Source organism: Magnolia sinica, chromosome 12 (genome assembly GCF_029962835.1).
Source record: "Magnolia sinica isolate HGM2019 chromosome 12, MsV1, whole genome shotgun sequence".
NCBI lineage: Eukaryota > Viridiplantae > Streptophyta > Magnoliopsida > Magnoliales > Magnoliaceae > Magnolia > Magnolia sinica.
The window spans coordinates 11359010-11383482 of record NC_080584.1 but is presented as its reverse complement, the minus strand read 5'-3'; the positions used below and the strand labels follow the sequence as shown (position 1 = coordinate 11383482).

Below are 24473 nucleotides of genomic sequence, written 5' to 3'. Positions count from 1 at the left end.
AACTCAAGAATTTGGAGAATGTTTCTCTATATTTCTTCAACCCAAAGGTGGGTTTAAATAACCACTCTACAAGACTGTACTAGGAAGCTTATTTAGAGCTTCTCTTACATAGTATATTACAACTAATAATTCATATACACAAAATTCTCACACCCATATACATAATATTCTCATAGGTGGGCCCTAGAAAAGTTTCAACGGTAGGGTCATTATCACAACTGCTTCCTGTGGTGTGGGCCATTTGAGACTTCAATCTTCTTCCTTTTTGGGATCATGACCTAAAATAATCTTTCAATGTGGATAGACGGTTTGGGAAAAAAAAAACACACATATCACGATGGCCCCACATAGCCTTGACAGGACTGTTCGTCTCTAGCTAGGTCTGGTGGGGGTGGTACCCAATCCTCTACCAATCCTTGCTCTAAAATCGAGGGCAAATTGCGCTCCAAAGAAGGCCCTACCATGAAGCTAGGTGGGGCCCACCATGATGATAGTGATAAATCGATCCCGCTCATCCGTTTTTCCAAATCATGTAAGGAAATGGATCTAAAAATGACATAGATCCAATGCTCAAGTGGGCCACACGATAGGAAGCAGTGGGTAGGGAAATGCTTAGCGTTGAAACCTCCCTAGGGTCCACTGTGATGTTTATACGCCATTCATACCATTCATAAGGTCATTTCTAGTGGGATAAACTGAAATCACAAGAAAAAGACAAAAATAATAATAATAATAATAATTATAATAATAATTATTATTATTATGGCCCCACGAATCTTTCAACGGTGGAGGTTCAATTTGCAATGTTTCTTGTTCATCTAGCCACTTGAGTTTTGGATCTACCTCATTTTTGGGCCCATGTCCTAAGTCCTAACATGATCGAGAAAAACGGATGGACGGGGTGGATTTCTCGAAAATATCACGATGGGCCCCACCTACCTTCCATAGCAGACCCTTCTTTAAAGGCTCTCGCAGGCAACCGGCGTCCCTCAAAATAGGAAGCGGATTGTGTATGGAGTAAACTTGATGTAGGACCGATGCATGAACTTAATATAATGTGGGATCAATAAGCAAAATTAACTTAATTAATAAATTTATATATAAAAAAATTTAATATCATCATCACAAATACCAAAATCCCAAGAGAAGATCATGCATAATTCTAGCCTAAGTTACCAAACATCATCCTACAAGACCATTAAATAAGGAGAATTAGATCTAATGGATGTAGGGACATCTAAATAGTATAGGGTAAAGCCTATTTCAAAGGAGAAGATCTAATACTACCTAGAGTGAAATTAGGGTTTGGGGAAATTGGGGAAAACATGGAATTAGTATTAATGGGGTAAATTGGGTAGAGGGGTTAAAGTATTTAGGTACTAGGATAAGGGAATTAGGGTTTTGGATGGAGGGAATGTAAGGATTTGAGTTTAATTGAAGAATGTGAAGAACTAGGGTTTGTTAATTTGGGGAAATAGGAAAATTGGATTTATAGGTTTAAGGTTAGGGTTTGGAAAAGAGAGTAGGGTTTTGATGCAGGGTATCGAAAAGCCAAAGGGACAAGAGTGTGGCCATATGGCCAACCTGATGGGTTCACACGTATGGTCGTACGGTCACACATATGGGCTAGGTTTGTGAGGTTTTGGGTCTATAGGGTTTGGCTTGTTTATATATGTATAAGGGATAAGGATCAAAAGAATAGTGATGACTTAGGATGGAGAAGATTGAAGAACTTGAAGAATACCTCAATGGTTGACAAAGGGATGAGAATGTGGATGATAGATGGAGGCCTTGCACCTCCACTGATGAAGACTAGTTTCGCACTAATCTTTCTTCCAATTGATATGAAGTCACCTTAAAATCACATGAAGATGGGCTCTCTCTCTCTCAAAAACCAAGTGAAGAGCAAGGTTGACGCAGGGATGAACGTGATGAGGATAACTACTCCGAATCCACGGAGCTTCTCTGGACTCCTCACAGAGACTTCTCGAATTCACGAGGAAAGAAAGCAGAAAATAGATATAAATTCTAATAAATTCGAAATTGATTAATTCATCAATAAAAACGAGTTCACAACCCTTTAAATAGGGGTACCAAACAATGGGAAAGAAATTAGAATCAAACTACAACTCAAACTCTTAGAATCCACGACTTACTATAAATAGTAAACTTACTATTTATAGACGGTCGTGATGTCTACTAGTGCGCAAGGTTTTCGGCCAAAAATAGTAAGTGTCCTATTTGGCTTCACTAAACCGTTCTCCTAATTATTCTAAGCTCTTTTCACGTTGGGCGCAACTCCTAAAGCCCGACGGATGAAGAGTTATAATCAAACTAAAACTTACTATTTATAGTAAAAACGAAATTAAAACGGGGAAACGACCATCGATCCAGGGGTTTTTCGCAATTTTGGGCTGCGCAACCCGGCATAGCGGGGTTGGTTGGCTTCAGTAGCTCGTTCTACCCCAAAATCATATATTTTATGTCAGATAACTCATTCCGGATTGCAAGATACGCCCTATCATCAACCGGGCCTTTTCTGATCCATCTTGGCCATGAACTGTCCGCGACCCGCTTTACATCAAAGGTGTTCCATATCCATTATAATATACCCGTAAAGGCCGATATGTATACGTAACGGCCATGACCGTTATGCGATATGGGGGTGAAAAGAGGCAGTTAGTTTTTTGAGACCGTCGTTACAGGGCATAACGACCGTTACTCCAGTAACGGTCGAAAAATGATTACTTTTTTTTTTTTCTTCTATTTAAATTCATTTTTCTCCTCTTTTTCACTTTTCTCATTCCAAAACTCTCCTATATCATTTTACGACAGATTTCGACCACTCTTACTATAGCTTTTAAGATTAAAACAACGGATTGAAGTGATTTGAGCGAATAGAATCTACGAGGGCCTTTTTTCAAAAAATTGAAAAAACTATTTATGCCTTTTTCTGATTTTTAGTTCTAATGCTTGATTGTGATGTGTAAACATTAGAGACATAATCATATTAAACAATTCACAAGACAGCTAGATACAACACTCTCACCAAAGAGCGGACCGTTACACTACCATAAACATGTTCAAAACAAAAAATGAATACATATTTCAAATATTTACATTATTCTTGATTTTCTAGACAGCTAGATGCAACACTCTCAACCGTTACGTCCCCGTATCGGTAATGGTGGTGACCGTTACGGCCACCGTTACTGATACGGAATACCTTGGTGAAGAGAGCATCTTCCTAATGTGGGGTCTTCCAGATGCTCACACATGCACATAAGGTCTTCAACATGATCATGAGTACTCAACTAGTCACAGAGAAATCGGTGTGGCCTGCCCTCCTCCTCTGATACGTACACAAAGGTATACGTGAAGTGATGTCATCATCAAAACTCTAGGTACTGAGTAAACTCTGTTGGGTCCACCATGCTTTATGTATTTTATCCACTCTATCCATCCATTTTACTAGATAATTTTAAGGCTTTAGCACAAAAATGAAGCATATCCAAAGCTTAAGTGGACCACACCATAGGAAATAGTGTGAATTGAATGTATACCATTCAAGCATTCTTGAGGGCCACAGAAGTTTTGGATGAAGCCGATATTTGTATTTTCCCTTCATCGATGTCTTTGTGATCTTATGAATAGGTTGGATGACAAATAAACATCATTGTGGGCCCTAGCAAGGTTTCAACGGTGGAAATCATTATTCACACTATTTCCTATGGTGTAGTCCAATTGAGCTTTGGATATACTTCAATTTTGGCTTCAACCCCTAAAATGAGCTGGAAAAACAAATGGACTACGTGGATAAACCATATACATTCACGGTGGGCCCAATAGAGTTTACCTAGTACGATAGGAGAATATCAGTAACTTAGTAGGAAATCGGATTTCCTCACAATCTGCCATTGGGTGGGACCCTGACCATGGGGCTACATCAATGATATGAGATGTATATCTACACCATCCATTCATTTTGGCAGATTATTTTAGGATAGGTCAAAAAACGACTTAGATCCAATTCTGGGGTGGACCACACCAAAGCAAATAATGGTCATTGAATGGCCACCATTAAAAACTTCTTAGGCCCCAAAAAAGTTTCGATCAACCTGATATTTGTGTTTTCCTTTCATCCAGGTCTGTGTAGACCTAATGAAGTGGTTGGATGGCAAATAAATAGTATAGCGGGGCTTAAGAATTTTTTAATGGTAAGCATTCAATCACCACTGTTTCTTGTGGTGTGGTCCACATAAAATGAGGATCTAACTCATTTTCTCGACACATTCTACAAAGCAATCATCCAAAATAGATGGAATGTGCAGATAAAAAAATTACATCGTAGTAGGGCCCACAGAACACCGAAAGTAGCCATGAGTCACTAGTCGGGACTCGCACACTACACCATGTTTTTTCTACTTCCTTTAAAAAAATTAAATTAAATTAAATTAAAAATAATAATAATAAAGGGTCTCTCAATGCCATTTCAAGAGGGGGAATAAGGTTTCTGTCTCAAACCAAAATTCTTAAGGGGAAATCATAGATTATTCACCGGTATCCCCGTTGATTCTAAAAAATTTCCTCTATTCGAAGAAAAAAACGAAAATGGGAGGTTTTTTCGTACCTGCGGAAGACTGGTGCAAAACTGTTGTTGATCGATTGATTAGCCCACTGAATTCTTCTTCCGATCAGGCGTACCTCTTCTACAAGTACCGAAATCACTTATAAGTTTTTTCTTTTTTTCTTTTTTTTCTCTAAATTTTTTTTGTATTTACTGTAGCTTGTGACCCAGTTAGGTACCTTGTGGCGAATTTATCGCTCGACAACTCTATTTATTGAAAAACTCTAAAAATCTTTAACAATTTGTCAATAACTAGCAGAGAAATGAAAAAAGAGGGTTTCGGTGTCGCAATGCTAGCGACACTGATATTATCATCGATATTATTGACTTTTCGTCAATAACTTAAACACTAGTTGTAACTAACAAAAGAACTCGTATCAAATTATGTCATGCCACTCAATCCAGCACCCAGGTTGGCCAGACCCTCTGTAACAATCCGATCTTTTCAATACCCGAGTATTGAAAGTCCTCGAGTGTTATCAAGAAGTTTAACTTGATACGTACATGTGTACGACACTAACTTAGCTATCCTAACCCTACATCCATTCCCCAACAAAAATTGAACCATTTGGAATGATCTTCTTTCATAGATCAAGCTATTTGACCGTAGACTTTAAGGTAAGACTCTCTGTCATGAGATCTAATGTATGAGACTTTCCTTAAAGGAATTGACAAATAACTTTCTATCCATAACAATTTAGATATACGTTCTTTTGTAAGAATTGCTTAGTAACGTACTTAGGACTATGTGGAGCCATTGGATTTCACAAAACTCTTAGATCAGCAATAATTACGAAAATGCCATCAACCTATACCCTGAATTCCAACTCACAAGGTTCTCATGATCCGTTTCGTGTGAAACTTTATACCAGGCCTAATTATCATAAATTAACCGTATACATCAAATTTCAGCCCTTAGATCACATTAATTTAGCTACTTGATCCCTACATCCGTCCATACACTTATCAGACCAAGATTCTGATCCGTCCATCTTATTCACACCATATGAATATGCTTAACCTACCATTGGAATCAAAATCTGAGAAACTTTCATGTATAAGAAAGTCACGTTATATAAGTCTTACCCCTAATCACTCTGGAAACCCACTTTGTACTTACCTATTCACAAAACTGACCATACATCCACCCATATGCATGGTTAGAGTGCTAACCATAAAGCTTCCTTATTTTTAACAAGTCACCTAACCGTCCATCAGATCTGAATCCGCCAAATGGACCATCCGAATATCAGGATGAATCGGTCATTGTGAAGATCTTCGGGTTTAAGTCCCAACTACCTGGTAACTTGTCAATTGGAGGTGTATAAATGTTATTTTAAATTATGGAGTATGCAAGCCATTAAAGGATCATCTTGGACATCTTTGGGAGATCGGGGTCCGGACTGGACCAAGAGAAAGAGCACAAAAAATGAACAATATTCACCAAAATTTAAGAAATTCGGGCGGCGCACTTCGACGTAATGGACGTCGGAAGCTGATTGAGAAATGAATGACAATATCGTAAATATTCATGAATGTCGTTACATAATACCGTTGAAGCTAAAAACATATCGTACGGCCCACCCGATCAACAGATCTGCCCCATTTTTGGACCACAATCCTAGCAGAGTATGTTAAACACAATGAACAGAGCGGATCGTACAACTACAAGTAGTAAAGTAGACTTCTCACAAAATATCTCAACTCATTCAAAATTCATACGTGCATGTGATTTGACGGTAAATACCATTTAAAGATGGTGGGGGCCCACCTGAAGTGTGGATCTATTTCAAATTTTGGACCATGGGTTAGCACGATGTGCCAAAGATGGTGGACGGAGTGGATTTCTTAACAAGCATCACTGTGGGCCCCACTTGATTTTTTCCCTAGCCCTGCATGCAAGTCCAGATTTTTCACGTAAATGAATTACTGGTTCAACGTGAACACAGTCCCACGGTGATTAAAGGGTGGCCCACCTGAGTTACAGATCGACCCCTATAACACACCCGAACACACCTTAGGATCATTAGAATCCTTTTGACCATCGATGTTTAATTTCGAGGTGATCCAACCATCAAACTAACTGGAATCTTCAATTAGAGTTAAAAACAAATGAAAATTTGGTGTATAGCCCACCTAGACCTTATATCAGTCTGATCAACGGCCAAGGTCCGTTAGTGGAGCTTCTAGAACTCAATGGATGAAGTAGATTTGGCAAGGAGTTGGTGGACCCTACCTCTAGATTTAGAGTGTGCACACAGAACGTGTGCACCAGCAGCACACCGAATGGCATGCGTGGTCAGACCGGACTCTGACCCGCCATTTCCCGAAAATGGGAATTCTCCCGCTGCGCTGCCGTTTAAAACACGGCTTGTTGTGTTTTTCCCTCCCCCGTTTGATTAAGAAATGGCCCACCATGAGGGGCCCTATCAATGATCCAAACCGTCCATTTGATCAAGGAGGTAGGTCTGACCAAAACCCAACTAACAGAACTGAATTTTAGGCATGTGTGGGCACACGAGAACCAGCGAAAAACAGCCCAAAAACACAAAAATACCGAAAATGGAACTGTCCACTCCAGCTGGCACGATCCGCGTGCGCTCCACCCTCAATCTCGGACGTTCAATCCCAAGCAATCCCAGCCATTGAAAGTCCCTCTCCCTGCCTATAAATGGGGAGGTCCAGCACTCTCAAATCTCACACAGATAGAGAGGTGAGGAAGGAAGGAAATAGAGAGAACAGAGAGAGAAAAAGCAGGAAGAAGAAGGTGAGCCTAGCACTCACTGTCCCGACTCAGTCCGTGCGAAATGGACCGAGCCGAGTCAGTGTGAGCCCACGGCCACACCACTTGAGTGAGGGAGAAGAAAGAAAAGTGGGGAAAAAGGCAAAGAGATGGGTGTGTGCGTGACAGCCCAAGCTTGGGTCAGACCCAATTGAAGCAGGTAGGGCCTTCCCTCCACCCTTCTGGAACCCTAAAATGAGCTCAAAACAAAGCTCCATCACACCTTGCTCATGCCACGAACAGCCCTCTAAAATGGGCTCTGTTTGTGGCTAAAAACGCAACATGATAACAGCTATTTTCTGGCATGAAAACAGGCTGAAACACAGTCCAGAAATGGCATAAAAACGAGCTCCGTTTGAGCTGCAACACGCCCCAAAATCTAGCTAAAAACGGCCCGGAAAACAGTCCGGAAATAAGCTCTGTTCGGGCCGTTCTTTGGTCGAGAAAATGGCAGCCATTGTGCCAATGGTTGAGATCTGAAATGGGTCAAAAAAAAATGGCCCCGGGATGAACCACATTTAGGCAGCCACCATGCCTCCATTAAACACTAAAATGTGTTGAAAAATGGCCTGGGAGAGTGCCGTATTTGAGCCAAAATCGGGGCCGGAAAGTGGCCTCCAAACCAGCCGCAATGGAGGCTGTTTCACGTCAGCCAGGCCCGTTGCTAATGCAGGTGGGCTGCATGTGGACTTCACCTAGACACTGGTGGGCCCTGCACAAATGCAGGTGGGCCTCAACCAAAACCAGACGGCTGCCCTAAGCCTTGGGCCCTGCAGGTGTGTAGGTGGGCTGCACCCTGCGTCAGCAGGTGGGCCTCACCCTACCACAATCAGCAGGCCACGTAAGTGGACCCCACCTTGATGATGTAGGACGTCCAGGCCGTCCATCCGATCCTTAGGCCCTTTACGTTTAAAAATAATAATAATAAAAAAAATATATATATACATATGATATGATAAGATATACACACATGCACCTGTACGTGGGTTATAAAATATTATAATATATAAAGTACCTCTGATATGTGCAGCACGGTGCACGTATCCAGACCGTCCATCCATTTCAACTTCAGCTGGGGGGCCGCAGCATCAAGCCATGGCGGGCCACACCAAAAATCAAATCGTCCATCTATGGACGGTGTAGGCAGACCGTCCACCCATTCCATCATACCCTACACACTTTAAGAAAAGAAAAAAAAAAAAAAAAAAAGAAAAAAAAAAAAAAGAATTAGAAAAGGAGTATATATGTGTATACATAACAAATGCACTTAAAAATTTATGATAATAAATGATATTATACCACTATAAATGGTGGGTCCTTATGGTGTGGATGGCTGGAGTACTCTCCAGCAAGTATAGTATATATAGTAATATATATTAAATGGGCCCCACATCCACGTGGGACCCATCTGTTCTATGAACGGCTGGAACACCCTCCAGTACAAGTTAATATATAATAAAATGCCATATGGGCCCCACATGCACTTGGGATCCGCCAGGTATAAATGTGCTTATATAAACACATGATATATATGTGTGCCACATCACGTGGGAAAGCATCAGTGGTGGGCATGCTCCATCCCAGCCGTCTGTCCATTTGATGAGCTCGTCCAGATAGCGGTGGGCCACGAAGAGACCTCACCCTGATACATATAATTCATCCAAGCCATCCATCAACACAGTAGGTGCCACCATGGTAAAGTGCTTCATCTGCGCCGGTTGTACTGTATATCCCAGCCTAATGTAAGTATTCACGCCACTCATATGATGGTTAGGCCTACCATTAACCCAAGTACCCTACCTTCATCCACACCGTCCAATAGGTGTTGGACAATGTGTAGAACAGTGCCTAACTGCATTTGAGCAGCACTGAACTACCTGCACTGCCATTGGGCGGTGCCAATTAAAATAAACAACATTCGAACAACACTGGTTTACATGTGACAAGGCTAATCATCATTATTAAGCCATGTGCCCCAAAAGAGTGGTAGAGCAAAGTGACACACATGGAAACCTCTCTTCGTGTAAACCAACCCTCACCTGAACCCAACCATGGGACCCACCTGATACCTGTCCAACCCCTGGCAAAGATAAGCTTGGGTCCTGTTGGACCACCTCGCGTGTACATATTTCATGGTGGGCCTAACACAAGCCTAAAAGGGTCTTGTTGTTACAACCCTTTGAACTTTCTGTTAGATGTACCAAGCAGTAGAGATACCTGACGAACTTAAACTGTAATATTTAGGAGATTCTTTGAGTGACCCCGGCCTCAAGAAGAACTCAAGCCGAATTCAAGAACACTACCATACAGGTGATGATTCTTCCCCTTGAGCTTTCCATCTTCTCATTAGTTTAAGTTATAGTTTTCATTTAAATTTATATTTGATATCTCTCTCTTATAATCACATGTGTTAGTTGGTGGAAGTTGAATTGCTATATTGTCTGCTTAATGATCATCTTATACATTTGTTCATGAATTATTTGTGAATTGCTTATGGAACTTGAATTGGTACACCAGTGGGAAACCCCCACCTATATGTGTACACCCATACTTGGGATGTAACCCGACTGGTTGTGATAGTAATGGACCTTTGGCTTAGTGGTTATTGACCGGTGGTTTAAATTAACCAGTGATGTGGGCCTACCATCCAGGGTTGTTGTGTCCAACGGTTTTTAAGGATGGTCTTTTATTGCATGATTTTGATACTCGCCCTATGTGGCTTATTTTGATATTTGTCTTGCTTTGATATCACCGTATGTGTCCTTGTCCTGGTATTTTCCCTATATGGGCTCGATGTTTTTATACTGTGCAACCATGCGATGGCAAGCCCCATATGTTGTAATATGATTGACCACTAGTCGATGAGTTTCCATTAAACATCCTAAGATGGTAGTCTCATGAGCCGGGAATGGTGGTAATGGGACACTATGCCCGAGCTGTCGGCCTACGCTGGGCCATGTGCTCCCCATAGTGACCGTGATCGTATTTAAATTGGCTGATTGTAACTGGTCTAATAACGGTTTGGCTAATCATGCATCCATAGCATGTTGGCGATGACGGGTGGCTAATTCTGGATGCTGTAGCACGTGCCCTTAGGATCTTTGGGTTATCGTTTCGCTAGCTCCCAGACCACCGACTATCGACCCCTGTTCGACTGGATGATTTTCCCAGGTCGATGATTTGCATGGGTGACGAGCCCAAGTCCGGCTGGATGTGCATCCCCAGGCCGATGTGCATTCATGCATCCATGCATTTAAAAAGATTGCATCATGTATTTTTTGATTGCCTTATTATTTTATAACTATGCTTACCTAATGCGGCGGTGTGTAATCTTGAGGGGAATTCACACTGAGCTGGCCACTCATCCATCAAATATACAACCGTACAGGTAGTGCAGGTGGCCCTGTATATTGGTGAGGAGCAGGCTATATGGTTGACAAGGGTGCATGATTCTATTTGCTAAGGGTTGCTACATGATTTTACAGTTTAAGATTGTTGCAGTTTACCTTGTTTCACATGTAATATTATGTTAATTTTGTATTTGTAAGAATAGGGACATTGGTTTGTATAAGTCATTATGGGCAACCACTTGTATATTCTAAATGAAAATTTAAACTTCCCTTTTAGCTTACTTGTCCATTCTACGCTCATCTGCTTACTCTGATAAAGAAAAAAAAAACGTGAATTTGACCATCCTTTAAGATTAACACTCGTATCAAATTATGTCATGCCACTCAATCCAGCACCCAGGTTGGCCAGACCCTCCCGCTTCCAGGGGCATGAATTAAATACAATATAAATATAAACTATAAACTACGATCCACCATGTAATATCATTCTACAACATGTACACTTTCATAAAATCAATCCATTAAATAAAATATCCACAAATCAAAATATCAAACCACTACTACTATAATACAAAGTCTCATCTACTCTTCTACTATAAATTCTTTACAATCAATCCCGAAACATCTAAAAAAGGAAACTAAAACTAGGTATATAGAAGATAGATGCCCAAAAGTCTACTCTCCTTCCCTACTAGACCATCTTCCTGAAATTTAATATTCATAATAACGGATAAGCTCGATAGCCCAATGAGTAAATCTCACACAAGTTTGGCTTTGTTCGTTGCCATGCCAATCATTCCCTCTTTATGTGTTATCGTTCAACGGGCACCATGGTTCTCATTGTGTATGTGGATGATATTATTCTGTCTGGCAGTGATTTGGTTAGAATGGAGGATGTCAAAGAATTTCTGAAGACCAAGTTTGAGATCAATAATCTTGGTCCTCCTCGCTACTTCCTAATGAAGTTGGTCGCTCATCATCCGGGGTGGTCTTGTCACAATGAAAATATGTACTCGATCTTCTCATGGAGAACGGCATGTTAAGATGCAAACCTGATACTACCCGCATGGATACTTTGCAAAAGCTTCAGCTAGATGATAGTGTTCTCCTTTTTTATCCCGGGATGCATCGACACCCTGTAGGCCAGCTCATTTAATTGATTATTACTCGCCCAGATCTCTCCTTTGCGGTGAGCGTTGTTAGTCAATTCATGCAAGCTCCCCATTCTTCGCATCTCGCAATTGTATATCGCATACTTCGATATCTAAATCAGCCCCAGGCCTTGGCCTCCACTTTCAGTCGCATGGTTATCTTCTTCTTTATAGCTATTCCGATGTCAATTGTGCAAGTAGTACCTATGATTGCCGCTCTACGTCTAACTTTTATACCTTCCTAGGTGACAATATTGTCACATGGAAGAGCAAGAAGTAACCGGTTGTTACTCGATCCTTAGTTGAAGCATAATATCATGTTATGGCTCATGTGACATACGAGCTCATGTGGCTTCGCACCCTTCTTTAAGAACTTGGCTATTCTCCTTCGGCTCCTATTCCTCTTCATTGCGACAACCAAGCGGCTATCTATATTACTCGTAATCCGGTTTTCCATGAGTACACTAAGAACATTGAGGTTGATTGTCACTTTATTTGGGAGAAAGTTGCCTCTAACAAAATCATCACCTCTTTTGTTCGATCCGATGTCAACTTGTTGATGTTCTTACAAAGTCTTCAAGTCGAGATGTTCTTCATCGTGTTCATGACAAGTTGGGCATGATCAACATCTATGCTCCAACTTAAGGAGGAGTCTAGAGAGTATTAGTGTATGGTGTGTGTGTTTAGTGTAGGGTTGTATATCGAGCTGAGTTGAGTTGAGATAGGCCAAGCGTGGCTAAACTCATTCGTGCTCTCCTTGAGCTTGAGGACGAGCTCGAGCTTGGCTTCAAGCTTACCATTAGAGCTTGGCTTGTTTGCCAAACCTTTCGAGTCAAGCTCGAGGCGAGCTGGTGGATCGAGTCGAGGCAAGCTTACCTCGAGTCGAGTCGAGCTTGCTCCCAACCAGACTCAACCCAGCAACCCGACCCAACCCACACCCAATTCAACACAGCCACTTAACCCAACTGACTAACCCAACTCCCAATTAATATTCAATTAATAATATATATATATATATAAAATATTAGATAAAGCCATATAGATACCTTGTTGTTGGTGCTAAGGGAGAGCTCGAGAGAGTGACCGAGTGCAGGCCGTATGGCTGAGACAAGTCAGGCAAACGCTGAGTCGAGCGGCTGAGTGGGGAGAGAGAGAGAGAGAGAGAGAGAGAGAGAGAGAGAGAGAGAGAGAGAGAGAGAGACTGTGGAGCTCACAACGAGTTGGGTTAAGGGAAGATGTAAGAAACGGACAAACAAGTAGTGTTTAAGTTTTAATTTATTTTTTTAATTTTTAAATTATATATATATATATATATATATATATATATAATGAATAATTTATTCGAGTTGAGCTGAGTTTGAGCTTCGAACCGAGTTCAAGTCAAGTCGAGTCATGATCCACTATGATCGAACTTAGCTTGTTTTCAAAACGAGTTGGGTCATATGAAGCTTGGCTTGCCTCAAATCTTTGTTCAAGCTGAGTCAAGTTGAGATGAGCGAGCTTTTTGAGCTAGCTTGGCTTGTGTACAGCCCTAGGTTAGTGACTCTTTTAATGTAAGTGCATGTGCACGCTTTCTCCTCCTCCTGCAGTGTATTATATGTTCTATTCTAATAAAACATTGTGTGTTAGAGCATGTTGGCAAATACACAACATTTTCCCAAACTCTCTTCATTTCTCTTCTTCTCTCTCACTCCTCTTTTCTCCACTCCCTAATCATCAAATCATCTTCTACTCAAATAGTCTAGCACATACCATAATAGAGACAAGCAACTCAGACATTATTTTAGGAACAAAAAAGGCTCTCCAACAGTTAAAAAATGAGACCATGTTCTGGCTTTTCTTGGTTTCAGTGATTAAAAAAAAAAATACTAGAAAAACCTTAGACAGGTTAGTCTAGTCCCAAACAGTCAGGGGCTGAACTTTTGCTTCTACCAAACAGCCCCTTAATATATGTAGCAACCCATGAGCCTACTTGTGTACCACATTTTGGAAGGTGTAACATACTGAATAACCATTCATGTACCATGTACATGAGAAACATGCAGTCCACGTAACCTTGTTTTAGATACTGCATTTTAGAATAGCATACATTTGTGTGGCTACCGGTTGCCTACATAACTCCGCTGCATCTACGCAATGTCCGCTTGAGAAAGTTTATTAGAAAAAGAAAGTCTGCTCATGCTTTCTCATCATTGAGAAGAAGATACTAAGTACTACTCTCCACATATCCTTGACAAGAATGTCACAACAAAAGAAGTCTAGAAGAGAATTTCTATAAGTAATATTACCACATATATGCATTCCGTGATTGGAAAACTGAAATCTGCAACGGATTTGATGGCGTTTGTTCGAGAGGATGAAACATGCATTTGGATACTCAGTAGAAATGAATCTTGATAACCCAAGCTGACATAGAGGAAATGACCAACGTGGGGCTAACCCCGCTCCATTCATAATATGGGACTAGTCTCTCCAAATCACCACACCATTACAATCATTTCAAATCCAACTTGAAATGCATCGAAACATGATTAGGAGTTTGGTCATCATTATGAAACAAAATGATGCCGCACCTTTGGTTGTTTCCACTTTATTGAATTAATTTACAATAGCGCATCCAAATGCACACATGGTGAAAGGACTTAGAAAAATAAACATGAACTTACAGTTGTTCTAGTTTGACCAAATTCCCTAGCTCATGAAGGAGCGAACCGGAGAAGTTATTACTACCCAAACCCCTGAACACGAACCAAAAAAAAAAAAAAAAGGATCAGTAAACTTGTAAATGGAAAGACGATTTAGTCCAACATTAGGAACGTGTAAAATGTTGGAGATTGCCAACACGTTGCATCTAACACCCAATCACAGTTGCATTAAGTATGAAGCGAAGAAGCAATAAATTCAGGTACAAGAGTGGGGAAGCATCCATTTCAAAATGTATGTAAGAGTGTGAGTCCGAAGCGCAATTTGGAGCTGAAGCATCACTTGGTTAGAAGGATTATGCAGCAAAGCTCCCAATGAATATATAGAAGTCATTGATAGGAGGTTTTGGGTATGATATATCAAATAAGCTGAGTCGTACATCCATTTTGGCAACGCCATACTGAGTTATACTATCCCTGTTAAGCTTCTCTGAAAGCAAAGAAATAGTGGATTTTCAGACAAATATTGCATAGATGAGTGGTCTAGGTCAATCGCGCAAGCTCCAAAAAGTAATTAGAATTTTTATTTTATTGTTTTGAAATGCGGAAGTGCAAAATAAAACAGAATTCAACCTGCTCTAATACTATCAGAAAGAAGACAAACTGTTTAAGAGAACTGTGACGATGTTTCAAGGGCATATTTATAACCTTATAAAATGATCCTATTAGTTGTTGTATAATCATATGGATCAAAGGTCTATTCTAAAAGAGAATTGCGCATTCTGTCCCGCAACCCATGAGATCCAGATAAAGATCATTGATGCTTGTTGTCCTCCGGTGCTTGTGGGATGAAAGGAATGAGCATTGCTTTCGGAATAAGAGCTGTTCATTCCTTGGTGTTATTAGTAGGGCTAATCATTGTATTAGAGGATGAGCACCTTAAGCGGCTGTTTGTATTTTCACTCTTCTTTTGTTGTGTTGTGTTTCCTTTTCTCTTTTCTTTTTTTGTTTTCTTCTTTAGGCCTTTTGGCCTTTAATAATCAGTATCTCTCCTAAAAAACAAACCAACGTTTTGCATAGTTTTCCGGTGGGTTTGCATTTCTGAAAAGCAGGGCCCATCTTTCAATAATCTAGACCCCTGGTTTGTTGTGTCCCGCCATGTACAGACCATGCGCCAAGAATGTCTTCAACAGGGCAATCATAGACATTCAATTTGTGGCCTACAAATTAATTGACTGTTAAGAAGAGAAATGCCACAATGGTCCACATTCAAAATGCAGAAATTCCCAAGACTGCTGGCTAGGGTTTTCCAATCTGGGAGATTTTTTAAGCATGGTCATCCACAGTGGAATGCAACAGATCAATGGTTGAATTACCAAACCATGCATCAGCCCCACTTGTTAGAATCGTAAGCCTGCATATACCTTGCAAATCCATTGGGTCACACGTCTTATCATTCCTCTTATCGTGTAACAGTAACAATGACATATGAGAAATGCTACTATGCAGCATGCAGCATGGAAGGTCTACAGAGCACGCCCCTCATGGTACATGGTAAGCAAATGGGGTGTTTAGGATTATTGATGTAGCAGGCCACCACGTTGATAGGCCATATACCAAAGCCAAGGGATGGGACAGTGGTTGCATCTAATGAATATCCTACGAAAGGAGAAGTTGAGAAAAGCTCCATATCTATACTATACATAATGCAAGAAGCGTTTGGCCACTTTTACCCCTATAATTAGTCATGGAAAGGGCCGAAAGTTTTGGTTTTTTCATCTTTGTAGCCCTTCAACCCACGGGTATTTGTGTCTTTTTTAACTCCTTCTTGGAAGTAGCTCACACCAGTGTTCGAAATATCAATACTATCAGCCAATATTATCGTTATCGGCCACCGACACGAAATCCCTTAGAGATACCAAAATTTCCAGAATTCTTTGAACATGCGATATAGCGCATAATATCGCACGATATTTTGCGATATCGCCGATATTAACGTCTTTCTCGTGTTTTATTGGGGGATTTTATCATTTTTCAATGCGTAATTAGCTGAAAAAATCGAAAAAATAAAATAAAAAAGGAGAAAAGCTTTCAATCCACATAAGAGATGGGATATCGGTACCTGTAGAAGCGGATTGCGTGATCCGAAGTAGAATTTGGTGGGCCATGATTGACAGCGGTGCGCCATGAGAAAAAATATCGAATTCCCCATTTTTTTTCTTTGAATAAATGATATCTTGAAATACTTCCACAGACGATTTTGGCAACAAAATCTCCAAAAATCTAGAGATACGGAGTTTGGGTGAGAGATTTTAGGGTTTCGAAACCCTAGTTGTTTAAAAAAATGGTTTCGGAAGCCCTTTTAGAAAAATTTGGGATTGTAGACTCCATCTTTTATCCAGCTGTTTTTTGTGAGACAATACAAACTTAGTTTAGGAACTTAGACCTTCTCGTACGGACAACGAATTTGAGGACAAAACTACCCCTCCTCCCACGGAAAAGGATCGGGTACTCCCCCGCCACCAGCCAATTACGGTGGTCGGTGTTCCGTGGGCCTCACCATGATGTATGCTTTGCATCCATGTCGTCCATATATTTTCCACATCATTTTATGATATGAGACGAAAAATGAGGTATATCCAAATCTCAATTGCACCACATTACAGGAACAGTGTTGAATGAGCGTCAACCAGTAGAAACCTTTAGGGGGCCCACTGTGATGTTTGTGAGAAATCCTCTCTGTCTAAGTTCATTCATAGGGTCACAAAGACTTGGATGAAGAGGAAAAACAAATTGCATAATGATCCAAAACTTCTGTAACCCCTAAAAGGGTTTCAATGGTAGACGTTCAATTCCCCACTGCCTTTTACAGTGTGGTCCACTTGATGGTTAGATCTACCTTATTTTTCGTCTCAAGCCTTAATATGAGCTTGCCAAATATATAGACGGTTTAGATATAACATAGACCTCATGATGGGACCCACAAAAGCAACACAAAAAAAAAAAACACAGACTGCCGCGGCACTGTCGCTGGGCAATCTGCTGCTGCTATCACTACGGTTATAATCCGTAGCAATAGTGTATCGAAAATTCCAGGATTTTATAGGCAATCTTGCTATACAGTTCTAGACTTTTCGATAATGTCGAAAGACTTTCGATATATCGAAGCTACGGTTATGGCTACAGTTATAATCCGTAGCTATAGGGTCCCACTGACCCTAACTCAATAGCTTTTGTTTTTTTCGTTGTAATCCCCACGGCATTTTGTGGGTCCCATTATGAGGTATGTGTTATATACAAACCGTCCATCTATTTGACGAGCTCGTATTAAGGCTTGAGACGAAAAATAAGACAGATCTAGCTATCAAGTGGACCACACTGTAAAAGGCAGTGGAGGATCGAACGTCTACTATTGAAACCCTTTTAGGGGTCATATAAGTTTTGGATCATTATGAAATTTGTTTTTCCTCTTCATCGAAGTCTTTGTGACCTTATGAATGGATTAGATGGAAAATATATGTTTTAGTGGGCCCTACAAAATTTTTAACGGTGAAAATCAATTTTCCCGCTGCTCTTTGTGGTGTAGTCCAGTTAATCTTTGGATATGATACTTTTTTTATATATATAATGCACCCAAATATCTCAAAATATGGATGAACGTTGTGGATATAATAAATACATAACTGTGGGGCCCATGTAACTTTGATCTCCTTTGAGCGGGACGAACATGAAAATTGAACAGGGCAAATTAGAAACTCAGCGAGGCAAACATGAAATTGAGTGAGGCAAACTAGAAATTCAGCGGGGCAAACTGAAGATCAAGTGGGGTAAACTAGAAATTGAGCGGGGCAAACATGAAATTGAGCGGGGCAAAATGAAAATTGAGCGGGACAAACATGAAATTAAGCGGGGCAAATTAGAAATTGAGCAGGGCAAATATAAAATTGAACGGGGCCAAAGAAAAATTGAGCGGGGCAAACTAGAAATTCAATGGGGCAAACCTAAAATTTAGCGGGGCAAACATGTACATTAAACAAATACCTTTTCTCTCTCTCTCTCTCTCTCTTTTTTTTTTTTTACTTATAAGGTGTTTGATAAAACACCTATAAAACCATTGTCTTTGTTTATAAAATAGTGGGTTTTTGAAGTTCCAGATCAGGTGTTTGTAAAAATGCCTCATGGTAAGGGCTGCATCACTCTAGGTGAGGATGGGGTGCACCTAATATACTCTTGAAAATTGGGTGGCTTTTCACTTACAGGACAAGACGCAGCAAATCATTTGCATTCTCTCTGCTTGTGCAATCGTTTGCATTCAATGGGGCAAACTGCTATTTTAGCAAGGAATGGATGTTTAATTAACCTATAAGTGAGGGAATAGAAACTTTATAAACATCAATTTCTAATAGTCAATTGAAGAACCAATTTTATGAACTAAACATCTCTCTTATGTTGAAAAGTTATCAGATGTGAGAAACACAAATTGTTTCCTTTTAGTGTTCAAATTGAAGGGAAAAAGTGAAATAGCATGGAGCTATAAGAAATCAAAGCAATAATAAAGAAACCTGAATTAACAAAGAGGAGAGGGAGACCCTCAGGGCCATCTGTAAGGTCTCGACCTCGGCACAGGTTGTCACAACGACTTTCGGCTCCGCAGCTTGGGCATGGATCTACTTCATTTTTTGAAGCATGCCTTAAAATGAGCCACTAATTTCATTTTAGCGGGGCAAACATGAGCCATCAATTTAAAGCATGCCCCACTCAATTTCTAGTTTGCCCCGCTCAATTTCATGTTTGTCCTGCTCAATTTTCAGTTTGCCCTGCTTAATTTCTAGTTTGCCCCACTCAATTTCTAGTTTACCTTGCTAAATAGCTATTGCTATGGTTCTAGTCCGTAGCACGTCCATAGCAATTGGTGGTGTAAAAAATCGTAGTAAAGGTCAAAACATATGGCTACAGATTAAATCCGTAGCAATAGGTATTAATAGCTATGGATAGAAGCCGTAGCTAGACTTTCTGTAGCGACATATACCTACAGCTATGGATAATATCTGTAGTGGAAAGTGAAAAGAAATCCGTAGCAATATGCTAAGTTAGCAATAGCTTCGGTTTTTGGAAAAGAAGCTACGGCTAAAATCCGTAGCTATTTTAAAATTTTAAAAAAATTATAATAATGGTGCTTGTTACCATTTCAAGAACCTATAGTGATTGATCAACTCATCTAAGCTAATACAATTAATGCTGAGAGGAATAGTACATAAAATGCAATCAGGAAAAAAAAAACGATGTGTTTGTTACAAATAATAATCAAATCATACAATGTATCCTACATTCTCATTTCTAAATAAACAATACTTCACTTTGCTCAAGCCTCTCCTAAAACTTTCCAATCTAGCATGTTTAACTTCTTTGATAAGAAGTTTAATATCCGCTTTTGATTTCATTTCCAGCTCTTCTTGATGTTTCTGCAAGTTATTAAGTTGTTCTTTTGCAACATCCAATTCCTGTACCAATAGCTCCTCATGAATGGCAGACACTTTTACCAACTCCGAATGAATCCTTTCATCCTAAAATAGATAATCATATTCATGGGATAATAACGAATAGAAAGGATTTAAGAGATCATTTCATGAAGAAATAGAAGGTAAAAAGGAACCTGTCAAAAGAATTACAAAAAAGGAACCTGTTCGAACTTGAGCTTCGACTCCATCTCCAAATACTTCCTACGAAGTTCTTCCATATCCCACTGCATTTGAGTAACTCTTTCCCTTTCAATTAAGATGGCTTGTTGCAGGTTTTGTTTACTTTTTTGCTTAGTACTTTCAAGTTCCACATCCAAATCTTTCACCTGGGTAGGCATGTTACCATTTACGAGAGTTATAAACACAGTAATAACCATGTAAAAGGGTTTGAATGACATGGCAAGGAGTCCTGGAATCCAATGGATAGCATATGTAAAGGTTTAATTAATTACAAGGCCTAGATTCTGGAGTAATATATGTCAAAGAAGCCCGATTTACAAGAAACTTTGAAGCTAATTAACCCAGGAGCTTGTAATCAGGAAAGAAAATGCAACTCACCCTTGTTCTAGAATTCGTCATACGTTTCAGTTGTCCAAATGTTGATGAAAAGGACATCTTCAAATTCTCAGGTCCAACCTCCAATGTCTCATTTTGTGAAGTATCTGTAACTGACATGTGCCCACTACTTGCTCCTGTATTGTTTAAAGGAGAATTACAATATGTGATATTGTTATTGCTCATGGTGCTTTTGTTCCATGAAATGGATTTCTTTTGAATGCAGTATGTAATAAATGACTAGAAAAGCCAAAAAGTATTTAATGAGAAGAATATTGAAAATCCACCTTGTCCCCTAGCTTTAAAAATAAACTAGGTGCTCCATCCAAGTAGTGGCATAGATACTTGAAATAAGAGCCAATATTTTGGGATTTCTTTGGCTGACACTCCTAGGTAGGCCTTAGTGTAAAAGTTTCTTAAGTTAATAGTAGCATTATCCATCTCCACATACTGTGCCTCAATGGTATTGCTGCTAGAATCTCTTATAACATGATGGTCATCATTAACCTGACAGAAATTGATTAAAGAAAATGAAAATAATTGATCAAATAGAATGAGGCCCTTTCAGATAGGCATGTTGTAAGGAACTAACATGTTGGGAAATGCTTTATTTAAAATGTTAAATTTAGGGCTGAACAAGAACTAGAATTTGACATCTTATATGAACAAGCATGCTATGCAAAAGTCATATGCGTTAGATATTAATTATGATGCAAATGATCAGTTATAATTTTGCACTCAGGGATCATGTAAATATGGACATTTTGCACTCAGTGATCATGTATCTGGATATGGAGCCAGAGAAAGCTTCCAACACCATTCTATGGGAAGTTTCAACAGCATTACCAAAACTGCAACAGACAACCCGAATGTGAGTGGCTATTGTGATGATGATTGGGTTTAAAACAGATTATTACTGTTGGTTGTTACGTTTAATAGAAATTTTTAGGTGATTCATTCATGAACTAGTTAAAAAATAAAAAGAAGCTTGTGGGAGTTTGGGCTGTTCATTAGGCTGGAACAAGGGTTGATGATGTAAACATTGTATATGCAAAAAGAGCTACAAGTAGCTTCTTAAAAGATCATTCATTATTACAATTCAACCAAGATACCTACTTGCTTTTACAGTTAGAACATTCCCTGTTCTCTGGCAATTTAAGAAGTCCTTCCAATATCTGCAAATGATGCACCAAATGAAGGAAAAAAAAAAAATCAATCCCAAATTATAACAAAGAGAAACTAGTACATCTCTATAGAACTGAATAAGAAGAGGAAACCAAGTAGAGGAGGTTAAGATGCTTATAAAACCCCATGAACAAGATATGATGATATAGTTCCTCCGTCCCATTCAGAAACAAGAATGCAAACAAATGGAGTATGAAAAATCAGGCCAAAATGTGAATATGATATTGAAAAAAAAAAAAAAAAAAAACTGAGAAGCCCTTTTCTCCATAGTTGCCAGGCCACAATTAAGTCTAATTCACCAGGTGCTCATGGATTTGGTTTATCAAATAGTTGATGAAGACTATTTGTACAAGCCATCACTATGTTATGTGTAAAGCAATGTATTACATAGCACTAGATGATAAAAAATTCAGTAGTCATGAAAAAAATTCAGCATCATGATAAAAATTTTTGAACAACCAAATGTCCTCCACAACCTACCAGAAATAGTTCATTCACATGATCAGGTTACCTCCACTTGAGTTTATGGAATTTCTGAACAACCAATTCCAACGAACCAGCAGTTAAATCATTTATAGTTGACAATCCGGTGGAAAGTTGGTTCAAGATTGTACCAAAAATGAACCAGAAACAACTAAGGAACAATGACAATCACATATCCCAACTGATAAATAAAAGCTATTACTTACTAGAATGACAGAGTAGAAACCATTGGGAATCCGTCCAGAAAATGATCCAGTGGCCCACAGAGTTTGTGATGCTGTCTGGCATGACAATTCTTCTTGCTCAGGGTTTCATACAGAGTCTCTCAAAGTCTCTTCCTGAGAAACTAGAGAAACGGTTTGTAGTTTTTCCATACAACCTGAGGGTCACCAACTAGCATTAGAAGGCCCTGACTCCAATGGCCCCACATCTTCTGGTGACTCCTCTATATCCTACAAGCTTTAAGATATAAAACCATTTCGCTCCACCTCTCACCCCATAAAGGACATCTTGAATCTAGATGAAATACGTCGATTACAGATAAGAGGTCTGCAATAGAGAAAAATTCTTAGCTTAGTTCCCTACTAAACATGCACATGTATTACTTTTATGGGAAACCTTCCCCCAAATATTTCCAAAAGTCACATGACAACAATGCAAGATGCTTAATAGAACATCACGAAGCAAAAGGCCAGAAGTAGAATCCTGGAAACATGAATGCTTGGAAAAACTATTATCATTACAACTTGGGTAAGAAATCCATGGCATTATAAACCCATTCAGATGCACTAGGACACCTGACTTGAATGGTTGGGGTAATTTTCTCTCTGAAAAATGAGCTAGTTCCAGAAACATAATGCCAGCCTATAAAGCAGACAATACAGAAACAAACTAATTAGGAACTTACAACAATAAAAGGTACCAGGTATTTGGTCCAGGGGTGATCCACAGTAAAATGTACCATTTACCATGAACTAAAATCATGTATTATCCATACCTTAATTGGACTCACTACAAGGGTAATCTTTCAATGATGGCCCACTGCTTCTGATAATTACTACAAGAGTAAGAAAATTACAAAAAGTAAGACTCATGAGATTAACATATGTACAAATAGTGACAAAACTAGTTGGTAATGATAGGAGGCTAAGACATCAAATTATTTATGAAGAACAGGATAAAACAAAGATAAAATAAATAGTTAAAAACTTTACCATTTCAATATTGAACCTTGCAGTGACAACATTGATCTGTGGGACTAAAAATACATCAGCCTGGATATAAAAATCTCAAGTTAGTTGGGCCTTTGAGGTCCTTAGATGAGAGTAGAAGAAGCCATTACTAATATGTTTTATAGGAAAACTCTTGAAATTAACCATCAAGCATTTTAAAAATGTCTCTTAGAAAATGAATGAAAAATACACAACTCACCTTGATGCTCATTCTCCCTCCTCCTTTACCCGGGCTTGGGACCGGCAATGCAAGGAGTTGCATTGGCGGAGTTAAAAAGGGGCTTAAGCTCCATTTGGTTTGTGATGACCAAATGAAGTCTAATATGTTTAAGGATAGAGTACAAAATTCATTCAAAATTACAAAAACCAAACCAAATAACATATAGAGTAACTAGAAAAAACATGCAAACCATCAATATGTTGAACTATAAAGTACCAAATTAGTTCAAAATTAAGGAAAAAACAAGCGAAACATCATATAAAGTAACTAAAAAAATCATCCATACCAAGTTCAATTATAAAGTACTAAATTTGTTCAAATTTAATTCTCAAAGATCCCCCGTTGCACAAATGATCCCAGACCGGCCTCTCCAAGTGTAGATGCAAACCCATCTTCTTTCCATAAATGAGTGTCAGTATGTATAATCTTAGTCAGGATAATAACAAAAGCTCCCTCCTCCAACGGTCCGTAATGGAGAACTGCATTTGGATTAACTTCGTGTACTTGACCACGAGCAACTACATCATGATTTCCCCAACCAAGCAAGTTGCATCTCTTACCGATATATATAACATCCGGCTACATGTACACATATAAAATGACATTGGAATGAATTCATCATGAGGTGGTCCATGATTCCATGTGCTGATGGTTTGAATTTCAGAATCAATGGACCCCACATCAAGATCTGTGGACCAGACGGTCTCTCTGTCTAGACAGTTTTATA

General features: G+C 39.4%; 2 protein-coding genes across 2 annotated transcripts in view; both read right to left on the bottom strand.

Moving 5' to 3' along the window:
• The window catches only part of LOC131219927 (probable LRR receptor-like serine/threonine-protein kinase At1g56140), a 47818-nt gene extending 28665 nt beyond the window's left edge, over positions 1-19153 (bottom strand). The window contains exons 1-3 of the mRNA XM_058214913.1: positions 19115-19153; positions 16675-16835; positions 14577-14648 (exon numbers count right to left, since the gene is read on the bottom strand). Coding sequence (XP_058070896.1) covers positions 14577-14648; positions 16675-16835; positions 19115-19153 — 272 coding nt within the window. The remainder of the gene's footprint in view (positions 1-14576; positions 14649-16674; positions 16836-19114) is intronic.
• A 678-nt stretch (positions 19154-19831) lies between these two features.
• On the bottom strand, positions 19832-20760 carry LOC131220916 (PX domain-containing protein EREL1-like). Its single transcript, XM_058215849.1, has 3 exons — positions 20630-20760; positions 20233-20397; positions 19832-20116 (listed from the first exon to the last, which is right to left on the bottom strand). The coding sequence occupies exons 1-3, from the start codon at positions 20744-20746 to the stop codon at positions 19862-19864; spliced, it is 537 nt and encodes a 178-aa protein (XP_058071832.1). The 5' UTR covers positions 20747-20760; the 3' UTR covers positions 19832-19861.
• Positions 20761-24473: the final 3713 nt, after the last annotated feature.